At 40.6% G+C, this 15644-nt stretch overlaps 1 protein-coding gene across 1 annotated transcript in view; it reads right to left on the reverse strand.

The window, feature by feature from the left end:
• Nucleotides 1-1335: 1335 nt before the first annotated feature.
• The window catches only part of LOC142656291 (uncharacterized), a 61101-nt gene continuing 46792 nt past the window's right edge, over nucleotides 1336-15644 (reverse strand). The window contains exon 6 of the mRNA XM_075831187.1: nucleotides 1336-1423. Within this exon, the coding sequence (XP_075687302.1) occupies nucleotides 1336-1423 (88 nt within the window). The remainder of the gene's footprint in view (nucleotides 1424-15644) is intronic.

Genomic DNA, 15644 nt, shown 5'->3' on the forward strand with positions numbered 1-15644 from the left:
TCTGATCACAACAAATAAAAAACAAACAGATTAAATCACCTCATTCCAACTAATAGAACATAGCTAACATGAATCCTGGTGCCATCTGCATTTCCTACATAATTTATAATCCATTTAGGTAAATAGAATATCTAACCATATTATATGCAGACCATTTTATATCTTTGTACATTTACCGTTCTTACCTTTCCATATGACATCCATTACAAACAACTGAAACACTGGTATATGAATCATACAAGTATTATACAGATTTATTATAAGAGAACAATAGTGATTAATTTGATTGTGAATTGTGTTGTTCTATATATATATATATATATATATATATATATAGAGCTCTCATCAATACTAGAAAAGGATCCCACTGCAAACAGCTGTCACAGCTATTCATCCTACGTAAAGATTTTGTCTGAAGATGAGGATGAACCCCTTCACGACTGCCGTTCGGCTATATAATTTCTAACTGCCCAAAAAAAGAGAACGTGAAGCAGCACTCAAATAAAGTGAATTTATTCATCCAACATGAATCACTCCTTTATTTTTGAAGCTTTGCACCAGCCTAGTCAGGCATTTGTTCACAGTGCTGCTCCAATCCTCTGCTTTTTTCGAATTTCTAACTGCCGATGCCCCATGCAGTTAGCACGTGTATAGATGTCGGCAGCCTGGAACTGGTTTAATGAGTGCATTGCTGCTTCAGTGTGAGCAGCAATGCACTCTCATGTGTGCCGGGGCTTTGAGAGCCCCGGAATACACCCCCAACTGTAGATAGTGCCACCCACAACCCCCGCAAAACCCTCTGCAGATAGCGCCACGTAAGCTCCCTACAGCATCGGAATCCCCGGCAAGCTCCTAGAGAGAGCCACTAACGTCACTGTCCAAATGGACAGTGACTTCAGGGGCTCTGTCTAGAAGCGGAATCCCCAGCCAGTGTGATCTGACACCGGGGATTCCGCTCCTAGAGTCAGTTCAGGTGGCGCTATTTACAGTGGGGGGTGCGATGCTATCTACAGTGGGGGGTTGCTATCTAGTGACATCATACAGAATGCCTCTGTGTATGGTATGTGTAAATTTTTATACCAAAAAAGCCACTGTATATAATGTGCATTAAAGAGAGAGAAAAGTATATTTATAGTGGTAATCCTCTTTTAAATTACATTAATTAAATTGCCACATTACTCAAGTTAGATCTGCTAAGTATAGGGAAAAAAAAAGACACACACACACACACACACACACACACACACACACAAACGCACGCACGCACGCGCACGCACACACACACACACACACACACACACACACACACACACACATATTCAGCAGTTATCCGTTTTAATATTTGCAAGCCATGAAGCAGAAGTGTTTCATTTGCACATTCAGCTGGATAGAGTCAGCCTTTTCTCCAAGTATTTTTCGGAATCTGTAACAAAAAGGTTAATTCAGCATCATGGAAATTAAGTCGAATACTTTACAAGAGTGTTATGGTTTATGCTTTCTTTTTTAAACTTTCTTCTGTATAATAAATTTTCTGTTACATATTTTTCTATTTTCTTTACAAATCATTTGGCACACAACATTGAACAAATGGCTAATATCTAATATCCCTGGGAGTCTAGGGTGCTTTAGTGGTTGACACTTAATTTATAATCCAATTGTAGTTTTATTATATCGTTTAGGATGGTTAATAGAGGGGTTTATAAAGGTGGTCTAGGGCAGAAAAGAGTACCTATAATAATATGCGATTTTATTTAAATCGGTACTAGAAATACACCCTCGCCTCCCATGCGGTCTAGTGCAGCCTTATGTAGTTATATCTACCAATTCACCTAAAAGCTTGCAAAATGTTTTTCATAGATTTGTGAATTGGTTCATCACGACAAATGACCCATAGGTCATTTTTATTATTGCAGTTTGTAATTGCAATGTACCAGGGCTGGGCCTGGGTCCTTAAATGACCGATGGAAAAAATAAGTGGCTGCAGTGGCGGATCACAATAGGGGCGTTTGGGGCCCATGGCTGCCTAAAGAGTAAAAGCACATTGCAGTTTTGTCGCGTTACCGTGTCGAAACTGCTTTGTGTATGTCCTGCAAAAGAAACCGCAGACATGAAGACAGATGATTATATGTTTGCAGTTCTTGTTACTTTTGAAAGACCTGCAGACATAAGGTCACGTGACCATATAGGCCGGTTCTTAAGCAAGAGAACAGAGTAGCAAGACTCCATACAAAAGAATGTAAGCCACTATGTAAGTATATAGGGTATAGTCTGGGGTCCGTAATTAGTTTAGGGGCTCAGGTCTGGGATCTGTATTAGTTTAGTCGGTCCGGTCCTGAAGTCTGTATTTAGGGGTCTGGTCCAGGGGTCTGTATTTAGGGGGACTGGTCTAGGGTTTGTATTTATTTTGGGTGCTTGTTCTGGGGTCTATATTTGTTTAGGGGGTCTAGTCTGGGGACTAATAGTTTAGAAGGTCTGGGGTCTGTATGTATTCTATAAATTTATTAATTAATGTATGGGCCTGGGGTCTGAATTTGCTTAGGGGTCTGGAATAATTGAGGGATCTGGAATAACTCAGGGATCTGGTCTGGGGTAAGGAACAATTTACAGGTCTGAAGTTTTGTATTGCTATAGAGGCTAGACATGGCTGAAGAAGCGAGGGTCTCAGCAGGAAGTCATCAGGAGAAGTCGCCACAATGGTCTGTGTCAGATGGAGAAGAAAAGATAAGCGAATGACTACCATCAGAGAAGACATCACCTGTGAGTCACTGGATTTATAGTGAAGCTGTCACATCTCCTAACATGTCTGTTATAGGAAATTCTTGTATTTCACAAACCATCTTTGTGTAGCCCAGGACTAGTAGTCATTTGGGTGTTACCATTTCCATTGTCAGGGGGATGTTTCTCTGCACAGTGTGATAGGGTCAGCATGTAGTGATACAGCCCTTTGACAAAGGGAATTGTAACACCCATTTGTCAATGCTTGCACAGAAATCGTAGTGTTGTCTATAGACATGGCGTGGCAGGGCGGCGGAGGAGAAGGGGGGTCCAAGTTTGGGGAACATTCCAGGATCTATTGTCTACTAAATATGTCACTGAGTGGCTCAAGTTATACTCTTTAATTCATGAAAACATGGACATGCAACATTTCACCCCTGTCAGGGTCTTTCTCAAGCATAGAATACAAACAACAAGTGCACAATTTATAGCAGGTGTACTGTGACATCACATCCTGTGAGTTAATTTATACAAAAGTTCATAAAATAGCAAAAATAGTGAATAATCGGTAAAGGCAATATAAACATATCAATCAAATGTTAGTGACATCTTAAAAAATACATGTAAGTCAAAAGAAGGATTTAAAGGAGCGGAGATACAAAATTCAGCTCTTATAAAACTCACTTATAATAAACGTCTGTATCAAAACATTTCACCTAGTTCACAGCAGAAAAAGACAATGTTCTTACATTTATAATTACTATAACTATAGTAGGGTTATATCTATACACAAGGTATAAGTATCACAAGGGCAAGCAGATAAATCTCATCCAACCATAGTGGCATTATCTGAAAAATAATTTTTCTTATAATTTATATACTTCTTCTCGGTCCATATATAATAGCTGGCATAGATAGTCCATGTATACATGGTCCAATATAACGCTAAAAATACCCATTTATCAATATATTCAACAGATTGGACTTCTCACAATTCATCACCCTCTATTAGAACGAGGGGTCGCACCAATAGACCACTGCATATAGCTGTCCACTATGGTTTCAATTAAATGGACAGGAAAGGCTAAATAGACCACTGTCCAGGCATACTGTCACAATAGATCATTGCATAAAGAAAAAAACCACTTTTAAAACTGGTCATAACTAATTATATGCTGCTAAAATGGTGAAAGATCCGGCACAGAGGTAAGAGACGGGACTTCAGTTCTAGATCCACGGGCTGGACAGGTTCACTTTAGTGTATTTAGAGTATCCAAAATCCTCTAATGTAAATAAATCTACATAGTGTAAAAGAAAAAATAAGTTAAAATCACAACCAAAAGGTAGGGCGCTAAATCTTCAACTACATATTCAGATGTTGATGTCACCAGGATCCTACACGGGAAAACCATTAACTACAGATACCAGTCCTCCTGAACTCTCTTTTAAGACCTTTCGTTTCCAAAGTATCTAGTTCAAAGTTCCGTTTGAGTTCTAATCTCTTTAGGGGCTGTTCTCTATCTCCACCCCTCCTCATTGGTGGAACCCCATCTATAATATTTAATCGTAGTTGGGAAACATTGTGTTTATATTTCATAAAATGATCAGAGACTATCAATTAATTTTTTTAATTTCTAATCGTATATTTGTGTTGGTTTAATCGAGTTCTGTATTCCGGTGTTGTCTCACCAACAGGGCCGGACTGGCCATCTGACAATTTTGTGTTTTCCATGAAAACTCATACTTATATTTATCAAATGAGTTGCAAAATGACTAGAAAATATAGTCAAGACATTGACAAGGTTAGAAATAATGATTTTTATTTGAAATAGGAATTTTTTCCTTCAAACTTTGCTTTCGTCAAAGAATGCTCCATTTGCAGCAATTACAGCATTGTAGACCTTTGGCATTCTAGCTGTTAATTTGCTGAGGTAATCGGGAGAAATTTCACCCCATGCTTCCAGAAGCCCCTCGCACAAGTTGGATTTCTCTTGATGGGCACTTCTTGCGTACCATACGGTCAAGCTGCTCCCACAACAGCTCTATGGGGTTGAGATCTGGTGGCTGCGCTGGCCACTCCATTACAGATAGAATACCAGCTGCCTGCTTCTTCCCTAAATAGTTCTTGCATAATTTGTAGGTGTGCTTTGGGTCATTGTCCTGTTGTAGGATGAAATTGGCTCCAATCAAGCACTGTCCACAGGGTATGGCATGGCGTTGCAAAATGGAGTGATAGCCTTCCTTATTCAAAATCCCTTTTACCTTGTACAAATCTCCCACTTTACCAGCACCAAGGCAACCCCAGACCATCACATTACCTCCACCATGCTTGACAGATGGCGTCAGGCACTCTTCCAGCATCTTTTCAGTTGGTCTGCGTCTCACAAATGTTCTACTGTGTGATCCAAACACCTCAAACTTCTATTCGTCTGTCCATAACACTTTTCTCCAATCTTCCTCTGTCCAATGACTGTGTGCTTTTGCCCATATTAATCTTTTCCTTTTATTATCCAGTCTCAGATATGGCTTTTTCTTTGCCACTCTGCCCTGAAGGCCAGCATCCCGGAGTCGCCTCTTCACTGTAGACATTGACACTGGCGTTTTGCGGGTACTATTTAATGAAGCTGTCAGTTGAGGACCTGTGAGGCGTCTATTTCTCAAACTAGAGACTCTAATGTACTTGTCTTGTTGCTCAGTTGTGCAGCGGGGCCTCCCACTGCTCCTTCTACTCTGGTTAGAGCCTGTGTCTGCTGTCCTCTGAAGGGAGTAGTACACACCGTTGTAGGAAATCTTCAGTTTCTTGGCAATTTCTCGTATGGAATAGCCTTCATTTCTAAGAACAAGAATAGACTGTCGACTTTCACATGAAAGCTCTCTTTTTGTAGCCATTTTGAGAGTTTAATCGAACCCACAAATGTAATGCTCCAGTTTCTCAACTAGCTCAAAGGAAGGTCAGTTTTATAGCTCCTCTAAGCAGCAAAACTGTTTACAGCGGTGCTAACATAATTGCACAAGGGTTTTCAAGTGTTTTCTAATCATCCATTAGCCTTCTAACACAGTTAGCAAACACAATGTACCATTAGAACACTGGAGTGATGGTTGCTGGAAATGGGCCTCTATACACCTATGTAGATATTGCATTAAAAACCAGACGTTTGCAGCTAGAATAGTCATTTAGCACATTAACAATGTATAGAGTGTATTTCTGATTCATTTAATGTTATCTTCATTGAAAAAAACTGTGCTTTTCTTTCAAAAATAAGGAAATTTATAAGTGACCCTAAACTTTTGAATGGTAGTGTATAGTGTGTGTATATATATAATGTGTGTATAAATGTAGTGTGTGTATATATATAGTGTGTGTATATATAGTGTGTGTGTATATATAGTTTTTGTGCATGTGTGCATAGATATAGTGTGTTTGATGTGCACATGTGTGTGTGTATATATAGTGTGTGTGTATATATAGTGTTTGTGTGTTTATATAGTGTGTTTGTGTATATATATATAGTGTGTTTGATGTACACATGTGTGTATATATAGTGTGCGTGTGTATATATATATATATATATATATATATATATATATATATACAGTCCAATAGTAGATGAACACAGCACTCCAATGGTTTCCAGAAAATCAGGCCATGTGCTCGTTACCTGGGGGTGAATCAATTCCCCATAAAGATAGAAAGAAGCATAGAACACAGCAAGGGCACCAGGACTTCAGAGTAGATGAAAGCAAAAAGGGGATTTATTCACCTCAGTAAAGCAACGTTTCGGTTCAACAGGAACCTTTCTCAAGCCATAACAAACGAAACAAAGTGTCAGGTATTTATAGGAGGAGTATACATAAATTGACAATAAAACAATTAAATGCATAATTCCATCAAAAACATATACATGAATGTGTGCCAGTTATATAAAAAGACATACAGAAAGTGCACATAGTTCTTCCACTATGAAACATGTAAATATAATACAATATATATAAAGAGTGTAGTGATAATCATACAAAGTGCTGTAAGTAGGGGCAATTTTAGATGATTGGAAGCAGGCAGAGGCTAGTTATATTTAATCAGCAATGTACTTACTGTAAAGACGTTCAGTCATGCGGAGGATAGGGAAGTGCGCCCGACACACACGTGTGTGTCAACTGCGCATGTCCCAAGATGGCGCCCACACCGGATATTAAGTCCGGTGGAACGCATCTGACAACAGATCCCCACTGCGCATGCGCCACGTCGGAACAGGCGTTCCACCTCTACTGCGCACGCGCCAGCCGGGATTAGCAAAAAATACAGAGCGGTGATTACTGATACTAGCAACAGATCTGTAGTTAGTCATAGTCCACACAATATCGTGGATTATAAGGTCCAACCCCCAGAGAGTTATGTGGGTTTTGGACCATATTTTCCATAAATCAAGAAATTAAATCAGGGGAGCTACAAAAACACTGATAACAGTGTAATTTGGCGCCCCCTAGTGGTAAAAGCATAGAATTATATGTCATAATAGTTCACTGTAATTTAACTATGATCACCAATGGGGCAAAAGATAGGAATATTATATTAGAAGGAAAACTAACACTCAAACAGGGATATCAAATATTCCCAAGTGGATGTCATTTTCAAGAAGAAACGCATATGTCGAAATAAGGCAGCATGCGTTAAATATTAATGCTAAGCCCACATTTGGAAAGAAACAATAATAGACATAAATACAGATACCAAAACGCAGATACAAACATCCACAGCATAAGGACTATAGAATCCAAATATATAATTCTCTTGGACCCATGCTATTTTTCAATAAGCTATCTCATATACGCTCAATAGATATATATTCCAAACATGACTTTAACGTCTTTTTAAATAAAAACAGGGAGACTTCTGCCGCTTTCCAATATCTCTCAAAAATTGCTTTACATGTAGTTGTGTATCTGAAACATACAAGAAAAAGAAAAATTTTTTTTTTATATATTAATATACAATGTATAAAAAATGAAAACAGCTCCAAAAACGGACGTAAAAAACGCCGCGAAATTCGCGGCTTTTCGCAGCATTTTTTACGTCCGTTTTTGGAGCTATTTTCATTGGAGTCTATGAGAAAACGGCTCCAAAAACGTCCAAAGAAGTGTCCTGCACTTCTTTTGACGAGGCTGTATTTTTACGCGTCGTCGTTTGACAGCTGTCAAACGACGACGCGTAAATGACAGGTTGTCTGCACAGTACGTCGGCAAACCCATTCAAATGAATGGGCAGATGTTTGCCGACGTATTGTATCCCTATTTTCAGACGTAAAACAAGGCAAAATACGCCTCTTTTACGTCTGAAAATATAACGTGTGAACCCAGCCTAAGGGTATGTTCACACGAGGGCGTCCGTAATGGCTGAAATTACGGGGATGTTTCAGCCTGAAAACATCCCCGTAATTTCAGCCGTCACGGCATGTGCAGGCACTTGAACGCCGCGTCAATTACGGACGTAATTGGCGCTGCTATTCATTGGAGTCAATGAATAACGGCTCCAATTACGGCCAAAGAAGTGACAGGTCACTTCTTTGACGCAGGCGTCTATTTACGCGCCGTCATTTGACAGCGGCGCGTAAATGTACGCCTCGTGTGAACAGACAAACGTCTGCCCATTGCTTTCAATGGGCAGATGTTTGTCAACGCTATTGAGGCGCTATTTTCAGATGTAATTCGGGGCAAAAACGCCCGAATTACGTCCGTAAATAGGCCGTGTGAACATACCCTAACAATCATTTGAAAACCGCACCGAGTTTTGGTAAAACTGCATGTGCTACGTGTTGTACTGGACAAGGCTATGTACACCTTTGAAAGGGATTTTTTTTAATATATATAAAAATGGCAGTCAGTGTGTTTTGTGCAAATTTATAATTCGTTTTTATTAAAATATGTTTTTACTTTTTGAGATACAGCTGCTCTGTATCCTGTATACAGAGCAGCCATATCTTACGCTGAATCCTGAACACGTCATGTCCGTAGGACTGACAGGTTCAGTGTCAGCTGGTGTTTAGCGTGTAGGCAGTAGACAGGAGCTGGAGCGGGAGACAGGAGCAGGTCGTTGGTGGAGGGTGAGGTCCCACTGGAGAGGTGAGCTCCATTGGTGGTGTGGGAGGCAGGACTCAGAATCTCCTCGTCAGTGGAGCGGTGAGGGAGGTAGGCTGCTCTCCTGAGCGTACCGATACAGGGCTATTTAAACCCTGTGGGTACGCTGGTAAATGGGGCGAGTGGCGCTTGTCCCCGGCTCTCATGGGTCGGCACGGTGATAACACATCACCGTCCGACTCATGAGCGTCCGCGCGAAATCCAGCGAGAGGGTGCACGCAAAAGCCTGCGAGAGCTCCCGCACGAGGAAAGATTAAAATGGAAACAGGAGATCAAAGCAGTATCTCCTGTCTCCATCGCTTCCAAACAAAGCAGGACAATAACTAAACTAATTTGTTGACAATATCCTGCTTTGTTGTGAAGCCGTTGCTCATGACCAGTGCTGTGTTTCTACAGCCCTGGCTCATGAGACATTACATACACACATATATATATATATATATATATATATATATATATATATATATACAATCCTCCTGTTGTCGGGGACTTGACAATGCAAGTGTTTGTGGGGTTGTATTTACCTCCCTCAACCTCCCTGGTTACTGGTAATGGTCTGAGATGGAAGGAAGTATACTTTTGGTCTTAGGTATGTGTCACGTTCGGTTCAACAGGTTGGGTTCCAACAGGGCGCAGATCAGAGTCTATAGTTCGTATAGGGTACCTGTGGCAGCTCGGACAGTAGCAAGGCAGGCTCGGCTGGGACTAGGCAGCAGGCAGACGTCAGGCGTGGTGTAACAGGACAGACGTGGTATGCAGCATAGCACGACTAAGCTCAGCACGGCACTTGACCAGGATAGCACGGGATACAGCATACAGGAACAGGAAACCCTGGGAACTGGAAAACACTAGGAGACCATTTGCATAGACAAACCTGGGGTATGACAACAAAGCTCAGGCGAGGAAGGAAGGGGCTGGGCCCCTCTTATAGTCCAGGGTACTCATGGGCTAATTTACATTAAAGTCCGGTGCTACGGGACCCGGCCAAGATGAGCGGAAGTTAGCGCTGGCGTCTCCTGATGAGGAGACTGGGGCCAGCGCTCGCAGACCCATGGCTGCGGCCGTCAGGAGGTAAGTGAGCCTTACGGCTCGCGACCATGGGCATGACAGTATGCAACATCACTTATCTCCTCAAGGACACCTTCCCGCCAGTCGTCAGGCTCAGGAGTCTAGTGTCCAAAAAAACAGTACCTCCTAGTCCATAGAACGAATTTGAAATTAAATCTCCTAGTCCATAGAACGAAGCCTCAAAGTCCATAGAATGAAGTTGAAATGAAAACTCATAGTCCATAGAAACTCAAAGTCTGTAACAAAACTCAAAGTCCTGAATCTTTTTCTTTCTTTGATCTTGATCTTTCTTTATGGATCTTTTCCTCTTTAGCTCGCATCAGCATGTCTTTCCCAGCAGCCGATCCAATTTTAGCATGCAGACCCGTGCCGACCCGTGTAAGGCTACTTGTGCCCTCACACGGTTAGCCTTGGAATGGCTTAGCCTGCATTTCGACAACCTTTGTACGTAATCCATTACTTTTCCAAATCTTTCCAGCATCTATCTTTGTCGGCTGATATCCAGGTCTCTATCATAACCGTTTAACATTGCTGAGGAGGAGCTGATATCTTGGTACCTAGGAATCTAATTGTGGGTTGGAGCATCGCCTTCCATTTCCGCTCTAACATTCAATCGATCATCTAATGGACCATACCAGTTCCAAGTTTGAGGTGGCAAATACCAACAAGGGTGTGTGTGTGTGTGTGTTTGTGCACATTACCTGTCCCCAGGAGTTCTTACACACTACCCAATCATACAAACAAAGTGTAAAATAACCATACATACAAAAATATTCCCCCCAAACCATAGGTATATGTACATATAGAGATTCATACTCAAACAGCATCTCTCACTGGTCTTCCATAAACATGTGAAAGGTACACATGTAAATGGGGTGACTACAGGTTGTAAATATATGCCAGCCTACACGTACACACTCACTCACTGTGGGACAGGCATGCCCTCACTGAGTATGCCTATGTTGCGGACACATATCTACACCTAGAATGTCTATATTTACACATTGGAAGTTTTTGTACGACCCATTGATTCAGATCTACACTTTACACACATATATATATATATATATATATATATATATATATATATATATATATATATATATATATATACACACACACACACACACACACACAATAAACCATTCCGGGTAGCGGGACTGTATCATTATGTCCTTAAACCCTGTCTACGAATATATTCATGACTTTCTGCTTGACCTCGTTGTACTTGGTCGATCAGTCCTTTCATTCATCTGTACACGAAGAACAACCCAAAGTACATGATTACTACGAGAATGAGAAGTATTATCACCGGGTGGATGAGCAAGTTAGAGAAGGAAGTGGCCTTGGGACTATATCCGAACATTCTCTCCCACCAAGACACTTCCGAGTCAGCCTCAAGATTGTTTACAATTCCTATGATCTTCGTTGTGTCATGTTCCAACTGAATGGTGGCTCGATGTTGGAAATCCTTCAGTTTCTCCACGATATCCTCTGCCTCACTGAAGTCTCACAGGAGCTTTCTCAGTTCAATGCCAAACCCAAGAGGAATCGTCTGGAGTCTCACAAGGTTGTCAGGACGGATGTCGAGCCTCATTTCAGGAGTCACCGGAGTTCTTTTCTTCAGGGCAACGATCGGAGACCACTAGCAGTGTTCTCCGCTCATATTTAACCCCTCAGATGCGGTGCTGATTTGCGGGCGCCGCATCTGAGTGATTTTAGAGGAAGGGGGCTCCCTCTCTCATCCCACTGGCATCCCCACGTGCATCGCGGGGTGCCGATGGGTTCTATGGCAGCCTGGGGGCCTAACAAAGGCCGCCAGGTCTGCCTTTAGTAATTGCCTGTTAGACTATGCTAGAGGTATGACCTAATAGGTGCCTGTCAGTTTTACACTGACTGGCAATAATGCACTGCAATACCGAAGTATTGCAGTGTATTATAATAGCGATCAGAAATCTGCACAGTAAAGTCCCCCCAGTGGGACTAAAAATAAAGTTAAAAAAAAAGTTAAATAATGTTTGAAATAAATAAATAAATGTCCCAAGTAAAAAAAAACAAAAACCCACTTTTTCCCCTTACAAAATACTTTGTGAAAAAAACTCAGATTTGGTATCGACACATCCGTAACGAATCCAACTATAAAATGATTACATTATTTAACCCGCACGGTCAACGTTGTAAAAAATATAATAAAAAAACAACGCCAGGATTGCTGTTTTCTGTTCATCCTGCCTTCAAAAGAATTTGATAAAAAGTGATCAAGCCATCGCATCTACTCCAAAATGGTACCAATACAAACTACAAGTTGTCCCGCAAAAAAAAAAGGCCTCATACAGCTGCATCGGTCAAAAAATAAAAAAGTTATGGCTCGTAAAATATGGCGACACAAAAGAAAATAATTTTGAAAAAAATTTGTTTTTACTGTGTAAAAGTAGGAAAACATAAACAAATCCATATAAATTTGGTATCGCCGCAATCATAATGACCCGCTGAATAAAGTTATTATGTTATTTATGCCACACTGTAAACGGCGTAAAATTAAGATGCAAAACAATTGGCATGATTTCAGTTTATTTTCTAGTACCCCACTAAAAAAAGTTATTAAAAAGTTAATCAATAAATTATATGTACCCCAAAATGGTGCTATTATAAAGTACAACTTGTCCCGCAAAAAAAAAGTCCTTATACAGCTATGTCGACGCAAAAATTAAAAAGTTATAACTCTTTGAATGCGACGATGAAAAAACTTAAAAAATTGCTCGGTCATTAAGGTTTAAAATACCTTCGGTATTAAGGGGTTAATACAAACAGTAATCACACTTAGATAAAATACACCAAAAGCAGTTCACCGTAAATAATCACAATATAGTATCAATATCTACAATATCATTAGGGAACATTAGGCGGTCTTGAAAGATACATTCCCAAATACTATAGAGATTCAAAAACCACCCCTGATGGCGTACAGGAGACCCACTAATCTAAAAGATAGACTGGTTAGGGCCAATATAGACTCAAAAAAATTGAACAAAATTGTTAATAAGAAAGGCTTGTTACCCTTGTCTTGAATGTTGCGATCTAGGGTAACACCTTTATACATGCGAGAACAGGCAAGATATATAACATTAAAAGACATTATACATGCCAATCATCATATGTTATATATATCACCGAACACCCATGTGGGCTATTGTATGTTGGTGAGACAACACAGGAATGCAGAACTCGATTAAACCAACACAAATATACGATTAGAAATGTAAAAAATGAATTGCCAGTCCCTGATCATTTTATGAAAAATAAACACAATGTTTCCCAACTACGATTCTAAATTATAGATGGGGTTCCACCAATGAGTGGGGGGGGGGGGGGGGGGTGGAGATAGAGAACAGCCCCTAAAGAGATTAGAAATCAAATGGATCTTTGGACTAGATACTTTGGAAATGAAATGAAATGAAATGAAATGAAAGGTCTTAAAAGGTGTAGGATCCTGGCGACATAAACATCTGAATATGTAGTTGAAGATTTAGTGCCCTATCTTTTGGTTGTGATTTTAACTATTTTTTTCTTTTACACTATGTAGATTTATTTACATTAGATCATTTTGGATACTCTAAATACACTAAAGTGAACCTGTCCAGCCCGTGGATCTAGAACTGAAGTGCCGTTTCTTACCTCTGTGCCGGATCTTTCACCAGTTTCGCAGCATATAATTAGTTTATCTTTATGTGATAGGCTATATGTGACATTATGTCTATACAGTGGTCTATTTAGGGTATGTGCACACACACTAATTACGTCCGTAATTGACGGACGTATTTCGGCCGCAAGTTCCGGACCGAACACAGTGCAGGGAGCCGGGCTCCTACCATCATACTTATGTACGATGCTAGGAGTCTCTGCCTCGCTGCAGGACAACTGTCCCGTACTGTAATCATGTTTTCAGTACGTGACAGTGGCCCTGCAGCGAGGCAGGGACTCCTAGTATCGTACATAACTATGATGCTAGGAGCCCGGCTCCCTGCACTGTGTTCGGTCCGGGACTTGCGGCCGAAATACGTCCGTCAATTACGGACGTAATTAGTGTGTGTGCACATACCCTTAGCCTTTCCTGTCCATTTTATTTGAAACCATAGTGGACAGCTATATGCAGTGGTCTATATATATATGTAGTGGTCTATGTATACATGGACTATCTAAGCCAGCTATTAGATATGGACCGAGAAGAAGTATATAAATTATAATTAAAATAATTTTTCAGATAGATAATGCCACTATGGTTGGGTGAGATATATCTGCTTGCCCTTGTGATACTTATACCTTGTGTATAGATATAACCCTACTATAATTATAGTAATTATAAATGTAAGAACATTGTCTTTTTCTGCTGTGAACTAGGTGAAATGTTTTGATACAGACATTTAATATAAAGGGTCTAAGTGCGTTTTATAGGAGATGAATTTTCTATCTCCGATCCTTTAAATCCTTCTTTTGACAAGCTGTGATTTAGTTGGCGGACTGTGGACGAGACTCTGCATGCGCAACCAGACATGACCCATGTTAACCTGATGCCAAGGCTTTGTATTGCAATCATTACCACGAGTGTGCGATATAACGTGATTCCCGATAAAATGACGTTGAAAGCTGCATAGACAGTCTGATATATATGGTCAGATATAATCTAATCTGTTTTACCATCAGTTGTTGTCTTGATGATGAGTGGCATGTGCACACGACCTCTTTCCAGATATAATGGAGGCGTTTTACGCCTCGAATTACGCCTGAAAAGACGGCTCCAATATGTCGGCAAATATCTGCCCATTGCTTGCAATGGGTCTTACGATGTTCTGTGCAGACGAGCTGTCATTTTACGCGTCACTGTCAAAATTACACCCGCGGCAAAGAAGTGCAGGACACATCTTGGGACGTAATTGGAGCCGTTTTTCATTGACTCCAATGAAAACCAGCTCCAATTACGTCTGTAAAAGACGCCGCGAAAAACGCATGCACTTGTAAAAACGTCTGAAATTCAGCAGTAATCTCAGACGTATTTGGCGTTGTCGTGTGCACATACCCTAACAGTGGGGTTAATAGAACTGGAGTGTGTGTATTCTGATGACTAATAGGATAACACTGGGTAACTAGGGATGCTTCTGTCTAGAGCTTTCACTCCCCCTACAAGCAGCTGTTCTACTCAACTATGGACACGGAGTGTTTGGATCCAGGCTCCAGAATAGAGTATTCATAATGAATTATTCTTGTTACATGTATTTTTTAAGATGTCACTCACATTAGATTGATATGTTTATATTGCCTTTATTGATTATTCACTATTTTTGCTATTTTATGAACTTTTGTATAAATTAACTCACAGGATATGATGTCACAGTACATCTGCTATAAATTGTGCACTTGTTCTTTGTATTCTATGCTTGAGAAAGACCCTGACAGTGTTGAAACGTTGCATGTCCATTTGATGAATTAAAGAAAACAAAATTTTTTCTCCTTTGAGTGCTGCGGTCTCTTCTCTTTATATGGATTTGTGATCCCTTTTGGACCGGGGATACTTACCTGCGTGCTGTAATGATAGGGGTAGGGAAACGGACAAGTGAGCCCTAATCTACCCGCCACTCTGTCCCTGCCTACTTGCAATGACCCGCCCTAGGCGACGGGGTACAACTGGGCGGCGGTCCCTACGCTCAGTAAGTGCACGAGACAAACAGACAAGG

This window comes from Rhinoderma darwinii, chromosome 6, assembly GCF_050947455.1.
Source record: "Rhinoderma darwinii isolate aRhiDar2 chromosome 6, aRhiDar2.hap1, whole genome shotgun sequence".
NCBI lineage: Eukaryota > Metazoa > Chordata > Amphibia > Anura > Rhinodermatidae > Rhinoderma > Rhinoderma darwinii.